Genomic DNA, 19330 nt, shown 5'->3' with positions numbered 1-19330 from the left:
CTGTCCCTTCCTGTCCCACCACGCCCATCCATCGTAGCATAAAACAAAACCTCTGCAGTTCATTTAACTGTTGTAACTGTTCAAAGTTACAACCGCACTGAAAAAAAAGTGACTTATGGCCGTTTTTCACAGTTAACGACTTTCATAGCATGGGTTTGGGTTTGGCTAGTCTAGAGAAAAGAAGGACTAGCGGGGACATGATAGCAGTGTCCCAGTATTTGAGGGGCTGCCCCAAAGAAGAGGGAGTCAAATTATTTTCCAAAGCAGCAGAGGGCAGGACAAGAAACAATGGCTGGAAACTAATCAAAGAGAGAAGGAATCTGGAATGAAGCAGAAACTTCCTTACAGTGAGGACAATTAGCCAGTGGAACAGCTTTGCCTCCAAAGCGGTGGTGGGATTCAAAATTTTTAATACCGGTTCTGTGGGTGTAGTTTGGTAGGTGTGGCTTGGTGGGTGTGGCAGGGGGAGGATACTGCAAAATCCCCATTCCCTCCCCACCCCACTAATCTGCTTTCCAGCTCTGTTCTCCTGTGCAGGGCAACCAAAGAAGAGCCAGCTGGGACTCAAAGGGAGGCAGAGAATAGATGGGGGCGGGGCCAGTCAGAGGTGGGATTGGCCGGTTCTCCGAACTACTCCAAATTTCCGCTACTGGTTCTCCAGAACTGGTCAGAACCGGCTGAATCCCACCTCTGTTCCAAAGTATTCTGAACTGGCATTGTACATTATAATGGCTGCAAAGATGCTCGGTGCTTCCTACTGGAAAGTATGTTTAGTTGCCCCTGTGGAAAACTGACTGATTACGGGAGGAGGCTTCTGTGTCCAGAATAACCTCATATCTCAAAATAAAATTGGATGCAGAGTTTAATTTAATTTTGAAACCTTGAATTCAATTTGGAAAGCTTTGCGGGTTATATTTCTCTATATAGGGCCAGTTTGTTTTAGTGCAAACTCACGTCGCCATGGCGGCGTCACTTGACATATCAGGACTTTTTTCCCCTGGCATGAGCATGGCCAGCGTGTGACGCATCCGGCCCACAGGCCAGAAGTTTCACAGCCCTGGTCTAGTGGTTAAGATGCTGGCCTAGCAACTGGGAGACCATGAGTTCTAGTTCTGCCTAAGTCCTGAAAGACAACAAGGTGACTTGAGGCCAATCATTCTTTCTCAAGCCTAAGTCACCTCACAGGGTTGTTTTTATGGGGAGAAGCAGAGGTGATATTCAGCCGGTTTGGACCGGTTCTGGCGTACTGTTAGTGGAAATTTTGAGTAGTTTGGAGAACCGGAAAATACCATTTCTGGCTGGCCCTGCCTACCTGCCTGCCCTTTCCTGTCCTATATTCCCTTTTTTTAAAAAGCTCAGCTGATTCACACGGCAGAGCACATTGCCGTGCCTCAGTGGAGCTAAAAAAAACAGCTCACCTCACTAGCGCTGACACAGAGGGCGGTTTTTGAGTGCTGCGCGTGCACACGAAACACACTCTCATAGAACGGTAGGGAAAAGTGTGGAATCCCACCACCGGGGAGAAGAGGAGGAAGAAGGAGTGTTGTGTATTTACATTACCTTGAATTATGCAGTCTTGAAAGGCGGCATACAGATAGCAATAGACTTATATGTCACTTCACAGTGCTTTTCAGCCCTGTCTCAGCGGTTTTCAAAGTCAGTCACCGAGATCGGAGGTTTCGTCTTTGGAGCTTTGGGTCTCATGCTGGAGTTCATTCTCTGTACTGGAATATGCGCTTTGGGCTATTCCATACATAGTATTTATGTGGTGCCTGGTTCTGTGTGGCCCTCTAGCTGTTGATTGGGGTATTGATGGATGGCCGCTAAATCATTGGCTGTTCTTTCCCTTGTGCTGCCAAGTCCTCGGCTCCTAAGTACCTGATACGCTCATAGTAAATCAACAGGTAAGAGAGCTGTGGAAGTGATTGAAGCCTTGGAAACGGGCCCCTCCTCAGGCAACAGGAATAGCAATAGCACTTAGACTTATATACCACTTTATAGTGCTTTGCTGCCCTCTCTAAGCAGTTTACAGAGTCAGCCTCTTGCCCCCAATAATTTGGGTCCTCATTTGACCCACCTTGGAAGGATGGAAGGCTGAGTCAACCTTGAGCCTGGTGGGATTTGAACTGCCAAATTGTAGGCAGCTGGCTGCAGAAGTAGCTTGCAATACTGCACTCTAACCACTGCACCACAAAAGCTCCCAAATGCTGATTTACCACCAGCTTATCAGATATTTAGGAGGTGAGAACTTGCCAGCACAAGGGAAAAACAGCCAATCGCCTGGCCATCAACACATCAATCAACCAATAGGAAGGCACCACAGATCACAAGTTATGGTCATGTGATGTCTCACTTCACGCCCATGTTGCTGAGCAACAGCTTTGCTGGTCTCTATGGTGGCCATTAAGCAAGGGCTACCTGTACTGCAGTTGATACTAATACGTTACTTGGATTTTGACAATGAATTGTAGTTCTTTAAAAATTGTATTTAATTATTTAAAACCCAGTAATAAATGTTGAGAACTCTAGCCTAATTCTCTGCTGCTTGTCAATTCCCTGTTCACTTCAGGTTTTATCTTTCTGATTTTTTCCTCCTTTTATCTTTCATCCATCTTGTTTTCTCTCCCCCAACCCTCCCAAATGCTTAATTCAAGTCACATTTAATCACATTTAAAAAAGAAAGAAACTTGACATTTCTGGCACCTTAGAATTTCTTCTCTGTGATCTGTGTAATTGGAGAGAAGAAGGATATAAGCAAGACGTTTTTGTTTTGCATTAGTGGTGGTCATGAAAAAGAGATAGGTTGATAAAACCATATTGCTAATCACTTTCTTTCAGAATATTCATGTGTGACATTTTAGAAATTACAGAAAGGACTTGAGTGCTGCTAGAAAACTTAAAAAAAAAATCTTCTTAGAAAGTCTGCCGCCTCCTTCTAAATTGGAACCCAGCAGGGAACATCGTCAAAGAGTACTCAGGAACTGAATCAAAACAGCGGCTGACATTTCCCTTATGATGAAAAAAGGGGATGTTTGAAATGCAAAATATAAATTGGGAGAATGCTTAATACGGCCTCTAATTCCGATGAACCGGCTTACCTGTTGCTTCATCAAACTCAAGGTGAAGCAGCAGCTTCCAAGTCTCAGGAATGTTTTTATGAAGAGGCTGATTTCATAACATTACAGAATCGTAGGGTGGGAATGGGCTTTGAGATGTAGGAGATGAGTAGGTGGTGTCAAACACACCATAAGTTTGGAGTCTCTGCGCCCCCTTAAGAGATCTAAGTCCAACTCCCCTTAAAGTCCATTGTTAATTCAAAAGTACTACAAGTTTATTTCATGCTACCTATCCAGAAGACTCTGAAGGAATCGCCCTCGCACAGTGTTGGAAAAAGGATACTATACCATCAGAAGGTCTAGTAATCCAAAATATCTTAGATTGTGCAGAAATGGATAAACTCACCCTAGAGTTAAAAGGAAAGGAAGACTCGGAATATTATACGGTTTGGGAAAATTGGTATGAATGGATGGACAATAGGAATAAGAATAAGAACTGTAGAGATTCGAGGTGAATGGGCGACAGATAGGTAGCATGAAATAAACTTGTAGTACTTTTGAATTCTATTCTGGCTCTTGATTCCTGACTCCTTGCACCTGACATGAAAATCTTTTAGTCCAATTCAAGAATCCTTGTATCATCTTGTATAAATAATTGTCCAAACTTTGTTTGAACAACATAATTTTCTCCCTTTAACTAAAATTCTTAATTCCCCTCTTAATATCCATTTTTTAAAATTGTTTATAGGTTGTCCTTTGCTTATGACTTGGTTTAATGACAATTCAAAATTACGATGGATTCGGAAAAAATGACTTAAGACCTGCATTTATGAGTATTGTGCCAACTCCATGGTCATGTTATTGCAACTCAGGGACTTGGCTATTGACTCTCCTTTACGACCAGGCTCAGGATCCTGTGGTCATGCAGTCGTGATTGTAACCTTTTTTCTTTTTTGCCAATTTCTGGCAAAAAAAACCCCACCCATTGGGAAACTGGGTTTATTTAATGACTCTATGATTTGCTTAATGACCACCATAAAAATCGTTTTAAAATCAGGTCTGACTCAACTTACTACCATAGCGACTTATGACTGAAATTCTGGTCCCAATTTGTAGTCATAAATCAAGGACTTACCTCTATCTTTATTTTGTCTTGCAAAAGTCCAAACCAATCTTATTTCCCACAGGAAGGATCCTGTACAATTAATTCACACTTTTAGAGATAGAATTCTTTATTAGCCAAGTGTGATTGGACACACAAGGAATTTGTCTTGGTGCAAATGCTCTCAGTGTACATCAAAGAAAAGATACATTCATCAAGAGTCAATAATCATCAGGTACAACACTTAATAATAGTCATAGGGTACAATAAGCAACCAAATCATACTAGGAAACAGTCAATATAAATTGTAAGGATACAAGCGACAAAGTTACAGTCATACAGTCACAAGTGGGAGGGGATGGGTGATAAGAAGTGATGAGAAGATTAACAGTAATAGTAGTGCAGACTTTGTAAATAGTTGAACAGTGTTGAGGGAATTATTTGTTTAGCAGAGTAATGGCGTTCAGGAAAAAACTGTCTTTGTGTCTAGTTGTTCTGGGTGTGCAGTGCTCTATAAGCGTCGCTTTGAGGGTAGGAGTTGAAACAGTTTATGTCCGGGATGTGAGAGGTTTGTAAATATTTTCACAGCCCTCTTTTTGACTCGTGCAGTATACAGTATACAGTTTTGCAATTTGTTGTTAGGTTACATATGTTTACAGTTGCATTTAGCTAAACATGTTTCTTAGGGGTGTGTATCTTGTGTGAAAATGAGTTCCAAAGTGCACATTTAAATTTACACGCGCATATGAACCTCAGTGAGATCTTTTTTTAAATGTCACACTTTATTCAGAATTGTAATATTCTGCATTTCTTTTCCATTTTTTTTGAATGCAGTGATGAGAACTGTACACAGAAAACCAACTGGAATTGCACTCAATTGATTTAAGCATGTTGTTTTACCTTCTATCCTCTTCCTAATTATACCTTGGATAGAATTTGCCTTTTCTTTTTTTCAACACCCACACAACGAATTGTCGCTTTCATTCAGCTGTAATTCCCTCTGAGAGCTTTGACAAATGAAAGCTGCATGCTACATTATATTCCCCTGGCACAAGAAATGGGGTGACTTGCTCCGGGAATCTGGAGTTTTGAGACTGCTGTAGCTAAGAGGGATGATTAATGTTTCTTTGTGGGAAGATGTGGTGCCCTTTTGCTGAAAGGAGGTAGCACTATGGTCTCTTGAACCAGAATATTTCAATAATTACGGTTCATCCTTGAATCCAATCTTCTTGTCAAAGATGGTTGCAAAATTAGAATCGCTGCAATCCCAAATGCAGACAAATGGTGTGGATTATTTGGACAGTTGAGCATATGGTTGGGATTGATAGCTGCTTTGATCACTCCGATATATGACCTGTCCTAAGGAGTTTTGAAGTCAACTTCTTGGTCGTATATGTAACAAATCATATAACATGATTATTACCTGATGCTAATATAGTTATGATATACCAGCTGTAGGCTGAGCTGGAAGGTGGAGTTAAATGTGTCATGAGTTCAGAGTCTGTTCTTGCCACAAGAGACCTAGGCTGAGCCCCCTGTGAATTCCATCAACCCTGATCTAGCACCAATTTAGCTGTGACAATTAATTGACGAGATTTTTGTATAAGTAGACATAATAAAAAGAAGAAATGGACCGAGATGTGCGAGGCCTAGCTGCAACTGTCCAAAGGTAAGCAGTAGGGCAGCTCCACCCCCGCCCCATTACCATCCTAGCTTAATTTTTTACCTGTGCATCCAGGAGTAGGTGGGGTAGGTTGGGCTTATTAGGGCTTATTTTGGGGGAATAGAGCTTATATTGGGCACGCGTGTAAAAATCAAGCTAGGACTTATTTTCAGGGTAGGTTGTATTTTCAGGAAAACATAGGCAGCAACCAGCTTTTTAACATTTTCATCTTTATTCTTTTTTTTTTTTCAATGAAAATATTTATATTTCCAAGAGTGCTGCCACAGAGACGTTGGGTTTTGGCTTCTGGTTTTCATTTTGGGAGCTTCCAACTTCATTGAGAGAGAGAAACCAACCCCAGGAGGATATCATGGCACATCATTAGGCTGCATAATGAGGCAAAGAAGAGCAGGCTGGCCATCGTTAACAGTGGTCTGCACAAGTTGCCCTGGTAACTCAGTTTCCAGCTCCATATGGTACCCTTTGCAATCTTGCAAGCGTGCTCAGCTGGAATGAGATTCTGCTTAATCAGGATAGGCGAACTGCTTTTGTTATGATATGAACAGCAAGTAATAGACCCATTGCAAGCAAAAACTCTGAGGCAGGTGGATTCCTCAAAGAATAGCTTCATTGAAAATATCATATTGGCACAGATCTGGGGAAAACCTACTCTAACAGGACCTTTGGTTTTCACCTAATTAAAAGTAAAGTTTCCCCCTCAACTCAATTACAGATTAACAGAGTTGGAAGGGACCCTGTAAGTCATCTAGTCCAACCCCCCCACCCAAACCTCCCCGCCCAAACAATCAGTCACATGACCCAATCAAGGCAGTTTCTGCTGATCTGGTGACATCACTCCTCCTTCCTCCGGCCAGGTGTGAGAACGTCCTTGGTTCCCAAGAGTGTTCTGACCTAGGCTTCCAAAAAGCTCGAAGCCGACTCCTCGTCCTGATAAAACCCCTTTTATTTAGTTTACAGTGAATTCCTTTCCAGCAAAGTCCCAGCCAACAGTCTTTCAAGAGTTTTCACAACTGCAGACCTTTATCAGGCTTGGAGAGCTGCCAGGCCAATGTCTTTCAGAGGCCACACTACAGCAGACAATACTTGGCAAGAATGCAGGAACAAATCTTCACCTTCATGAATTGAACTAATTGTCTCCTGCAAAACTGTTGCTGTTCCTGATACCTTGATGGTAGTTCTTTAAGTCTTTTGTCTGAGGCTGGTTGCAGGCAATATTTTGGGGATAGTCAAGCCTTAGGCCCTTGCTTTGCAGGGTCCCTCAGGGCTGTGCCTCTCCCCTCTTCTTTTTAATACCTGTCCTTTCATTTTTTAACATCCGTATCTCTCTATCTCTAATATCTTTTGGCCATTGTAATCTGTAATACTGTTCTCTACTGCTGAAAGACTTAATAGTCGTCTTACTGAACCACTTTATCGGAAAGACCTGATGCTACTAGCTTTCTTGCTTGCTTCAAACCATTGGCAGTGTCAGTCCCATTTCATTTCAACCTGTGCATCAAAGCCACCATTTGACAGTTCAGGCATTTGGGTGAAGGATGATGTGTGTTATGCATTTTAAGAGCAGCAAAGCTGGACCCTTAAGATGTCAAAGATTTATAGAAGGAAGTGGATGGGTTTACAGACTGCAGAACTTTGTTTTTTTTACTCTACCTGACCCAGCATTTGTCATAAAATCAAAAATGCCCCATTTTCAAGAAGGCACATGACCAGTTGACAGCAGCCAAAATCATCTTTTTTAATGTGCGTCATAATGGACCAGCACTGACTGCAGTTTTTGTAAAAAACCCATGTTTTTGCATCTTTCTAGTATCTTGATTATATTTGCGGATGCGTCCACCAGCAACACTTCATAAGATATTATTATGGACAGATGAAAAACTGATTGTATGTATGTATGTATGTATGTATGTATGTATGTATAAAACTACATTAAGTTATAAAATGGAAGAGGAACAAGTCAAAGAAACAATGATTGTATGGACAAAAAAGTATACTATACTATACTATACTATACTATACTATACTATACTATACTATACTATACTATACTATACTATACTATACTATACTATAGAATTAGATAAATGGCAAAAACTTTGGGATAGGAACTATAAGCTGACAATGGCTACTGCATACAAGGCAAATCTCTATAAAATGTTTTATACCGGCAAGATTAGCAAAAATGTTCATCAATATGTCCGCCAAGTGTTGACCCCAGGTACCAGAGGTGGTATTCAGCAGGTTCTGACCAGTTCTGGAGAACCGGTAGCGGAAATTTTGAGTAGTTTGGGATATCACCTTTGACTGGCCCTGCCCCCATCTATTCTCAGCCTCCCAAGTCCCAGCTGATCATCTGGGTCTTCTTTGGTTGCCCTGTACAGGAGAACGGAGCTGGAAAGCAGGTTAGTGGGGTGGGGAGGGAATGGGGATTTTACAGTAACCTTCCCCTGCCACACCCACCAAGCCACACCACGTCCACCAAGCCATGCCCACAGAACTGGTATTTGAATCCCACCACTGCCAGGTACTTATTATCGTATGTGGTGGGCCTGTATGAAAGCAAGAAAATATTGGATGAAAATACATACATGGTTCGAAAGGATGGATCAAGCAACATATAGATCTGAATCCAGAAATATGTTTATTGGTATATTGCCGGAGGGCTATGATAAAGGGACTATATATCTTAAGTTGTGCATGTATTGAAGCAGCAAGGATTGTATTTGCACAATATTGGAAAAATGAGCACACCCCATCAGATGAAGACGTAATTTGGGAAATATTAGACTGTGCAGAGATGGATAGGTTGATGTTAAAAATGAAGGACAAAAAAGACACAGAATACTACTTAACATGGAATAGATTTTATGAGTGGTTAGAGATAAGAGGCTCTCATTAGATGAAGAAAGATTATTGTTACATATGAATTAAACATAAAGATGGTTTATAATTATAAATACGCCAATATAACCAACAAGTAAGCTAATATAAATAGAAATATAGTCAAAACTATTCTGTTACATTGTTGTTGTTGTTGTTGTTGTTGTTGTTAATCTTTAGTGAGATTCACAGCCTTTGGGGCTGGTTGGTAGCTCAACAGCTCGAGTCCTCACCAAGGAGGATATAAGCTGTTCCAAATAGGGTGTTTTTTTTGTAGAATCCGGGTATTCAAGTCTGATAAATTCAGAATTACCAAATAGCGAGGTAGCCCAAGGGTTCCAATTACAATTGGGATAACACACAATTTCTTTTTGTAAAGTCACTCATTAATTTGTAAGTCCCAATACTTTGTGATTTTTCTCTTGCTGCATGTCTTCAATTTGTGCATCACCAGGTATTGCAATGTGAATGAACCAAACCTTTTTCTCATCTATTTATTTTCTTATTTATTTATTTATTCAATTATTATTAGTAGTAGTAGTAATAGTAGATATGTTAACATTTCTTTTTGTTCTTTCTTTGTTTTTCTGTAAATGATATGCCCTGACGATACACTTTTTTTCAAAATGTTTATGAATAAAAAAATATATAGTAATGACTGCAGTTTTGAATAACTTATTTTGCAAAAATGCTGTTGGCGTTCAGTTAGCTTTCCAGAAACAATCACGGAGAGTTTATTTCCTGAGATATATTGTGACTAGTCCTGTCTTCTCAGCCCAACCTATATCCTAGGCCCTTTGAGAAAAAGCAAATACTTTGAGTAAAAAGGGGAATGTTAACCTGATAAATGTATTCCAAGTAATCTTTCCTCATGGCTGGCTGGGAGTTGAAGTTGACAGGTTCTAAAATTGCTACGGTTCAGAGGCTCAGTCTTAGGGATTTGGGTGTATAGGAGCATTCACAAATCATGTGTAATTTTGTCCTGAACGTTTAATATTTTCTGAGAAGTAGCACTGGTTTATTGGAAAATTAAGAAAATAAGCTCTTGAGAGACTCTTGAACTGTGGGGAATAATAAACCTGTTCAATTATGTTCTTCATATTGCTGTTCTGGAGATCATTAGAAGAGACAAAACATACAGATTCTTTTGCTGTTTGAGATGTGCATTTCTCCCGGGTTTTTGAAATTGTAAGGATGCATGTGGAATTATGATTGGGTCATTGGAAAATTTCAAAACAATGGGAAATGGGGGGTTTTCTTATGCCACTAGCTCATTATTATGTTCATTATATATTTAGATTTCTGCGGTGAATATGGCCTTTAAAAATATCAGATATCTTTTGAACAGAAATGGTTGAAAGCTTGACAGTCCGTTGTTTGTTGCATTGCATAAAATCGGTTTACCCTACAGAGGGATCAGAAGAATCAGCCTGAAAGTGCTTTTGAGTGTTGCATGTGAACTTCAAGGTGTATTAAAAGTGGATCTTTGAACTATGGTCGCACAGTTGACTCTATTTAATGCTGAATGATCTTAACAAAATAATGCCAGTATGAAAAATTTTTATTCTGTTTATAGAATCAAAATAATTCAAGGCACAATACAATGAGTTAAAAATATCATTAAGTACCATAAAATTAAAACAGCAAAGGACTAAATATTTAAAAAAAAATAACAGTCTGTTGGGCAGAATAGACCAATATTCAAATAACTACTATTCAACAATTCACAGATTGCCTGAAGGGAAAAAAAAAATCAAGGTATTAATGTTTTCTTGAATGACAGCAGGTTTGGAATTTTTTTAAAAAAATCTAATATTCAGTAAGATATGCTGCTTTAAACTCCCATCTTCCAACTCAAATTTTATTTCATTGTCAGCTCCAAACATGGTTTGAAATCTGCCTCTAGAGCAGACGTCTCCAAACTTGGCCACTTTTAAGACTTGTGGACTTCAACTTTGAGTTGAAGTCCACAAGTCTTAAAGTTGCCAAGTTTAGGGACCCTTGATTTACAATAAGACACTGTGTGTGTGTGTGTGTGTGTGTGTGTGTGTGTGTGTGTGTGTGTGTATGCACAGGCGCCTGTGCCCATTTTGGGCTGTGAGATCACCAGTTGTAAGTATCCCGCAAATGATCTAATGGTTGGATTATCAAGTGAAAATATTATGAATCTCCAGGTCTATGGAGATTCTCGGTCATCCAGGCCATAGTTGTCCCCAAGGTGCCTTTCGCAAGGCAACTGGACTTTTTATTGTTGTTTTCCTTGAATAGATAGAATTCTTTATTGGCCAAATGTGATTGGGCACACAAGAAATTTGTCTTGGTGCATAAGCTCTCAGTGCACATAAAAAGAAAGATACATTCGTCAAGGGTCAATAATCATCAGGTACAACACTTCATAATAGTCATAGGGTACAATAAGCAATCAAATCATACTAGGAAATAGTCGATATAAATTGTAAGGATACTAGTGACAAAATTACAGCCATACAGTCATAAGTGGGAGGGGATGGGTGATAAGGAGTGATGAGAAGATTAATAGTAATAGTAGTGCAGACTTTGTAAATAGTTGGACAGGGCTGAGGGAATTATTTGTTTAGCAGAGTGATGCCCTTTAGGGGAAAACTGTCCTTGTGTCTAGTTGTTCTGGTGTGTAGTGCTCTATAGCGTCATTTTCAGGGTAGGAGTTGAAACAGTTTATGTCCAGGATGTGAGAGGCTTATAAATATTTTCACATAGCTGGCTGGAGAATTCTGGGGTTTGAAGTCCACAAGTCTTAAAAGTTGCCAAGTTTGGAGACCTCTGCTCTGGATAATTTGCTTTCCCCATCAGTTTATTGGAACAAGATATACTGAAAAAGAGAGAGTAATACACTTGGGGTTGACAACCTTCATATCCTAAACTCCCTTAATTTTCTACAGTTGGCGCATTGGGATTCTCTCCCTTGTTCTTTCCTGCTAGGTTACCTACTTTCTCGAAAAGAGGGGCAGGCAGGATCCCCCGAGAAGCCGCTCTCCGATCTGGGCCGTGTCTCCTACTTGGCTTATTGGAAAAGCGTCATCTGGGAATATCTGCACTGCCATCCTGAGAAGGAGATCAGCATCAAGGCGATGAGCCGAGCCACCGGGATGTGTCCCCATGACATTGCTACCATCCTCCAGCATCACAGCATGATTGACAGGCGAAAAGAGAAGTCAGTATCCGTTCCTGAGCTGCTTTCGCTTTCCCTCTTGCTCGCTTTCGTTCAGCGCAGGTGCCTGGTGTTTTAAGTTCATCCATAGGTGGTCCTCGCTTAACAACCACTTCAGGGGTGGGATTCAACTTTTTTTTACTCCCCGTTCTGTGGGCGTTGCTTGGTGGGCGTGGCAGGGGAAGGAGACTGCAAAATCCCCATTCCCTCCCCGCCCCACTAACCTGCTTTCCAGCTCCGTTCTCCTGTGCAGGGCAACCAAAGAAGACCCAGCCGATCAGCTGGGACTCAAAGGGAGACAGAGAATAGATGGGGGCGGGGCCAGTCAGAGGTGGGATTTGCTGGTTCTCCAAACTACTCACGATTTCCACTACCGGTTCTCCAGAACTGGTCAGAACCTGCTGAATGCCCACTTCTGAATCACTTATTCTGCAACCATTCAAACTTGCAGCAGGGCAAAATAATAAAGTAAAGTAGAATAGCAATAGCAAAAGCACTTAGCAATAGCACTTAGACTTATATACTGCTTTACAGTGCTTTACAGCCCTCTCTAAATGGTTTACACAGTCAGCCTCTTGCCCCCAACAATCTGGGTCCTCATTTTACCCACCTTGGAAGGACGGAAGGCTGAGCCAACCTTGAACTGGTCAGGATTGAACTGCTGACAGTGAGCAGAGTTAGACTGCAATGCTGCATTCAAAACATTGCACTACCATGGCAATAGAATAGAGTAGGATTAGAATTAGAATTAAAATTAAAATTAGAATTAAAATAGAATAGAATAGAATAAAATAGAATAGAATAACCCTTAGGCTTATATACCATTTCACAGTGCTTTCCAGCCCTCTCTAAGTGGTTTACACAGTCAGCCTCTTGCCCCCAACAATCTGGGTCCTCATTTAGAGGACTTATTTAGAGTAGAGTAGAGTAAAGTAGAGTAGAATAGAGTAGAATAGAATAGAATAGAATAGAATAGAATAGAATAGAATAGAATAGAATAGAATAGAATTTTCAGTGTACTTGCAAAGACTTCTAGCTATTGCAGCAACCCGTTGTCACATGGTTGCAGTCCAGGCAGTTGGTGCCCCACTTGTGATTATCTTGCAGGGTTACATGCTCGCCCCTGTAATCTTCTAGCAATCTACTTGGCAGTAGCTGCATGGACCAGAAACAGCTCTCACAGGTTCTAACAGCTTCCCACCCATTGTTGCTCGCTAGTCTTCTAATCACCCAGCCCTGTTTACTTGTTAAAAAATGAGATTGAGAATAACAAACCAACTTTTGTCTTGATCAGGCATATCAAACTCAGTTTTATTGAGGGCTGCATCAGGGTTGTGTTTGACCTCGGGGGGGCTGGGGGGGGCGTGGCCAGCAAGAGCATGGCCAGCTCCACATCACTCCTGTTGGGGGCACCTGTGGTGATCCGAGCATTTTGCCAGTGAAAATGAGCTCCTGGGCTCCATTTTCGGCTGCGACAGCCTCCCACAGCTCTTTGCCAGTGAAAACGGAGCTTGAGAGGATCACACTGGCAGAGGCATCGTGGGCTGGTCCTTCACTGTTTCCAGGGCAACCCCGCAGGCTAGATCCATGGGCTGGATCCATCCCCATGGCCTAGATCCATGGGCTGGGCCTTGAATTTGACACCCCTGGTCTAGATTACAAACATGTGGGCTGTCAGGATTCTGGCACTTAACCCCATTTAAATCATGAGTCTCGAGCCAAACTTCCCAAACTTAAAGAAGATTCATTTGGAGTAAACATGCCAGGCACTGCCTGGGTGTAGCTGACTCTGAGACACATCATTCATTGTCACCTTTGACCCTGGTTTTCCCCCACCCAGGGGGATGAGACACATCCATAGCCAAGAGTTATCAATCCTGCTCTCCAGTTAGAATTTTGCAAGGCAGAAACTTCGGTCACCTAGTTACTATCTTTGAAAACATTTATGGAATGCAGTTCCGGTTTTGCAAGCTGTCACACTGCTCCCCCTTCCTTTTCTGTTCGCAACTCTAAAAAGACCACAGAATTATTTTATGAGTTCACCTGGGCTACCACTAGATAAGAACAAAAAAGATAAAACCTTTGCTGCTTTGCCCCAGGAGCTGGACTTATGCCTTGTGTGTGGCAGCTTTTAAACTCTAGACGGTGGTCCGATGACAAGACTAGGAGAAATGCTTTGGCAGGAGTGGCCTCTCCATATAAAAAAGGACTGTAAATGTATTAAAGAAAAATTAACTGTAATCCCAGACCCATCATCTCTAACAGCAAATAGATACATTCCCATCTGCTTATCGTTCGTATTGTTCTCTTCTAACTTCAGATTTGTTTCCGTTATAGATTCACGGTAATCAGGAGAGAGAAGCTGATCTCCCGTTACATGGAGAAACTTAAAAACCATCCACGCGCCAATGAAGTGGACCCAGAAAGTTTGAGGTGGAGTCCTCTCTTGGTTCCGAACGCAGCGGTTTCAGAGGAAGAGAGAGAAGCTGAAAAAGAGGTAAGGGCAAGCACACCGTGCGATAACCACCCCCTGAACATGAGTAAAAAATAAATCTGTGAAGATGACGCGCAGGACAAAAAAGCAAAATACCACTCACGCATCATCACAAAATCTCCAGAGCCGTAAAACCTGCAAATTTGAAATTTGTATGTTCCTCTTGGCTTCTAGGTGCTCGCTAAGAAAGGATTCTTCGAAATGACCATCAGAGCATTAATATTTCCTATATTATTATTATTAACGTGCTCTGACGCTAAGGAGTTCTATTCCCCCTCCCCACCTGAAAAAAAATATGTTCCAAAGGCAAAACACAAGCAGAGGAGAGGAGTTTCAGTGTCAGTTTTAGTTTCACAGCATCAAGCAGCTTTAGTACAGAACAGTTGAGCTAAGCCATGCTCAGGCTCCTTGCTGTCTCCCTCTTGCTCTCATAGCAAATACTGTTTCAGTTTCCATGTTTCAGTTTCCAAACAGCCCTCAACTCTCTCATACACTGACAGGACACTAGCCAGATGAATACCGATGGATGCTGGTAGATAGAGGCAGAATTTTTCCCCCTTATTTTCCTCTCCAACACATAGTTTTGTAGTGAAGCATGGGTATTGAGTTAGTTTAAATTAATTACAAAATTATTTTGTTTTTTGTAATTCATATTTCATTTGGCATCCTTCCTTTCATGATTCTATTCCACTATTTCTTCGATCTTAGTGTGACTGAGTGGTCCCGTGGTGAACTGGCCACAGCCTGTCGTCACAGACCATCTCCCAGCAGGTTCCATGTGGTTGGTTCATATCTATAGTTCTATCAGTGTATAAGCACAGTCGCAATTATAACATAAAAGTAGTGTGCTCTAAACCTGCTGTGATGATCCGGAGTGTAACACAAACATAACCAAATCCAAAACGTAAATAAATGTCCTTTAATGCCTCCATCTTGGCCCCACTGTTCAATAATTCTCAATTGGAGATAAAACACATTCAAAAATAGTCTTCAAAAGAAAGCAACACAGTCCGAACTTAATGAGCAGATAGAGGTGAAATAAAAAACTAAAACAAACTACAATGAAGGAATTTCCACAACGGACAGGATAAGTAATTACCAACTTCAAGGAGATCACAAGGCACAGTCTGTTGGAAGGACGCCAACCAAGATAACTCCAGCCCAAAACAACACATGCTTTACTTCTGGCAACGCTGTGTTGTAACCATCTCTCTTATATACTATTCTTCCCAGCTGCAACCAATGAGGGGGATCATGGCCGCTTCCTCTCTTGTAAGCCAAGTTGTTGCCTTCTCCATCCCCCCCCCCCCGCATGCTCTAGGATGGAGAGGGGATGGGCCTGCCCTTCCACAACCTCCACCACAACCTCTGGAGCCACATTTCCACTCCCTGTCCGCTGTTCCTCAGAGTCCCACTCTATGTTGTGGTGAGAGAGAAGCAGTGAAAACACACAGGTGGAGAGGACAGTTCCTTTCATAAAATCAGAATTATATGGCTGGAAGGGAGTTTGGGGGTCTTCTAAGTCTAACCTCCTGCCCAAGGCAGGTTTGTCCAATCTTTTATTGAAAATCTCCAGTGATGGAGTAATCCTTTACTTTTGGAGGTAACCTATTCCCCTGATGAATCCTTCTGCTGTATTTCAAGATAGGATGTCCCTCTGAGATGCTTCTACCCATTGCTTCTTGCTCCTGCCTTCTGGTGCTAGCTTGGAACATAACTCAATCCCCTCTTCTCTGTGACAGCCCTTAAAGTATTGGAAGACTGCTATCAGGCCTCCCCTAAGCCTTCTCATTGTTAGGGCTCAACATTTCTAGTTCCCCGTTTGTCTTACGAACCAGGACCCTTAATAACTGTATTGATTTATTTAACAAATGTTATAGCTGCTCTCCTTGTGTATCACAAGGCAGCCTTCTTGGTCCTAAACGCTAATTTCAAATAGGGGCGAAGATTTAAAGCATGTTTTTTACACTGGAGCTTGTTGGGAAACAGGCAAGCACCACATAATTTAAGAAGTGGTTCTGAGCAGGAGTAGCTCTTAAGAAACATGGGTCGGTTTAAGGGAGCAGGCAGAGTTGTGAAAAAGAAAGAGCAATGCATTATCTCCCAATTTTGATAAGTTTTGAGGTATGAGGGCTTCAACTCCCAGAATTCCCGAGGCTGGCTGGGGAGTTCTGGGAGTTAAAAGTTCACCTATCTGAAACTTGCCAAAGTGGGGAAACACAATTACAGAGCTTTAGACAGGAAACAAATGATAACCCAGCTGAGATTTTCTAAACCATGGAAAGATTTGTGACTTTATCTATGGAGTTCTGAATCAAAGGGATAGCACCGAGCTCTGAAAAGAAAGAAACAGCAGGGAGGTGGGAAAAGCAGACAATGTACAGAGACGACCAAAATGTTTGCAAGGTATTTAGTTAAAAGTTACTAGGGAGAAAGAGAATGAAATGGAGATACAGGCGGGGGTGAGGTTAATGAACCTCTGACATCTACTTTAATATAAAGTTCTGTGCATATGATCGAGTTATAAAAAGTAGTTTACGCTAATGACCTCTGCTCAGGAGTGCCAAATCATCTTTTTTAATTTGTGGCACGACGTAAGGGCAGGACAAACAGGAACAATATTTTGCTTTGTGTTTTCACGGCTTCTCCCCAAAGGCTTCAGCAGAACTGGATGCAGAGTTCAAAAAGTTTTAATTATTTGTTTTTGGGCCTGTCTGAGATGCTTGAAATTGCATATCCAAGAGCGTAATGCTGACAAAGAACTAAAATCAGTCTTGCTTTATTAAGGAGGCAAAAGTTTTCCATAAAATGCAAATTCAATTTGTTTCCTTATGGGGGCGGGGGGGAGAAACCCTGCTTAGAAGAATCTTTTTAGAGGGTGCAGCTTTGATAGCATTTGGCGCTGATCAAAGCTAATCTGTAGCTTATTTTTCATGTGGAGCGATGCATGAAGGAGTGACAGCTCGCTGTTGTTTCTGTGCCCTGTTATTTTAACCTTTTTACTGCTCAGGCTGAATGGTTGATGGAACAAGCAAGTTGTTGGGAAGAGCAAGAGCTGTTGTCTACGAGAGGTAGCAGACAACTGCCCGAAAAAGCCCAGTCTAAAAGCAAGTATCTGCGACCTCAAGAAAACTTAACCGTAGTCATGGAAAAAGAGAAGGCTACAGACCTACCAAAAGAAAGCAGTGGAGAAGAGGAGGAGATGGAGGAGGAGGAGGAAGAAGAGGAAGAGGAGGAAGAGGAAAAGGAAGAAGAGGAGGAGGAGGAGGAGGAAGAGATGGACGGATGTCATCAGAATTCTCCTCCGAGGCTGGCAAAACCCCAGTGGCTTGTGATGAAGAGGAAGGTCAGTTCCAAACACTGATTCAGGATCGATTTTTAATGCTGGGATAACTGCATTTAGGAGTTGGAGCACTTAGATTTTCCCCTTACAAACAGGCAGATTTTGAAACGCCGCTAATTTCTTACAGACTTTTGCGATTAAAATATTAAAGTAATTGTGCAGCTTTTTACTGTGCAGGGACCCCAAAAAAGAATTTAAAAATGAGTGGTGATGCTCTTTTTTTTCCCCCTCCCAGTATTAAGTTAGATTTGTCCAGGTATCATCGCCTGACTTCATTTCCAGATTGTTGCCTCTTCTGCTTGCTAGCTAAAACATCAGATTGTATATGTCACAGGTTTACACCTGACATTAACACAGTAGTAGATAATTCTCCAGTTCCTTGTTCACAGTTTTCCCACAGGACCTCTGCTTTTCCCTTTTATGTGCACCCACAACATCTTGTGGAATAATTGGGACATTGTCACAATAGACAAAAACAACAAAATAGAATTCTTTATTGGCCAAGTGTGTTTGGACACACAAGGATTTTGTCTTTGGTGCAAATGCTCTCAGTGTACATACAGAGAAAAGATACATTCGTCAAGAATCATCAGGTATAAGCTTAATGATAGTCATAAGGTGCAATAAACAATCAAATCATACTAGGAAACAGTCAATATAAATCGTAAGGATGCAAGCGACAAGGTTACAGCCATACAGCCACAAGTGGGAGGGAATGGGTGATAAGGAGTAATGAGAAGATTAATAGTAATAGTAATGCAGACTTTGTAAATAGTTGGACAGTGTTGAGGGAATTATTTGTTTAACAGAGTGATGGCCTTTGGGAAAAAACTGTCCTTGTGTCTAGTTGTTCTGGTGTGCAGGGCTCTATAGCCTTATTTTGAGGGTAGGAAACAGTTTATGTCCGGGATGTGAGGAGTCTGTAAATATTTTCACAGCCCTTTTTTTGACTCATGCAGGATACAGGTCCTCGATGGAAGGCAGGTTGGTAGTAATTTTTTTTTCTGCAGTCCTAATTATCTCTGGAGTCTGTGTCTGTCCTGTTGGGTTGGAGAACCAAACCAGACAGTTATAGAGGTGCAGATGACAGACTAAATAATTCCTCTGTAGAACTGGATCAGCAGCTCCTTGGGCAGTTTGAGCTTTCTGAGTTGGTGCTCACCTCAACTGTCTCCAGTTTGTTTCTAGCTATTTTATTGGATTGCATTTTAGTAGCTGGAAAATCTCCTGTATTGCAGGATTATTCTTGTTACAAAGACATGATTTCCCCCTTTCCCCCCTCTTTAAATATTTTCTTCATGTGTTAAAAAATATAAATGTATTCAATATTTTTAAATTCTACTATCTCTGGTATTGCCAAACACAATGGTTCCTTTTTAATTTTTAGTTGTGCTCAGTTAGACCAGATTAACCCTTTTGTCTGAGGCTATGTGAAAATTGTTGTAGGTAATCCTCTTTTTTTCCCCTACATTTTTTTTTAAGAAAAATTAACAGCCTTATTGTTATCCTCAAAACCGGCATCATGTAATAACTAAATGAACTCTGGGATGGAAATCCAAAGGGTTCCTTCAATTCACAAACTCA

At 41.3% G+C, this 19330-nt stretch overlaps 1 protein-coding gene across 5 annotated transcripts in view; it reads left to right on the top strand.

Annotated features, from left to right (window-relative positions):
* The window catches only part of KAT6B (lysine acetyltransferase 6B), a 97002-nt gene that overhangs the window by 64331 nt on the left and 13341 nt on the right, over window positions 1-19330 (top strand). For all 5 annotated transcript variants that reach the window (XM_087933838.1, XM_087933839.1, XM_087933836.1 and 2 more), the window contains exons 14-16: window positions 11681-11912; window positions 14247-14406; window positions 17414-17749. In XM_087933838.1, the coding sequence (XP_087789964.1) occupies window positions 11681-11912; window positions 14247-14406; window positions 17414-17749 (728 nt within the window). The remainder of the gene's footprint in view (window positions 1-11680; window positions 11913-14246; window positions 14407-17413; window positions 17750-19330) is intronic.

The sequence above is a fragment of the Pseudonaja textilis genome, chromosome 4, assembly GCF_049901715.1.
Source record: "Pseudonaja textilis isolate UNSWEBS1 chromosome 4, rPseTex1.2, whole genome shotgun sequence".
In the NCBI taxonomy this organism is placed as follows: Eukaryota; Metazoa; Chordata; class Lepidosauria; order Squamata; family Elapidae; genus Pseudonaja; species Pseudonaja textilis.
This window is presented reverse-complemented; position numbering and strand designations above follow the sequence as displayed.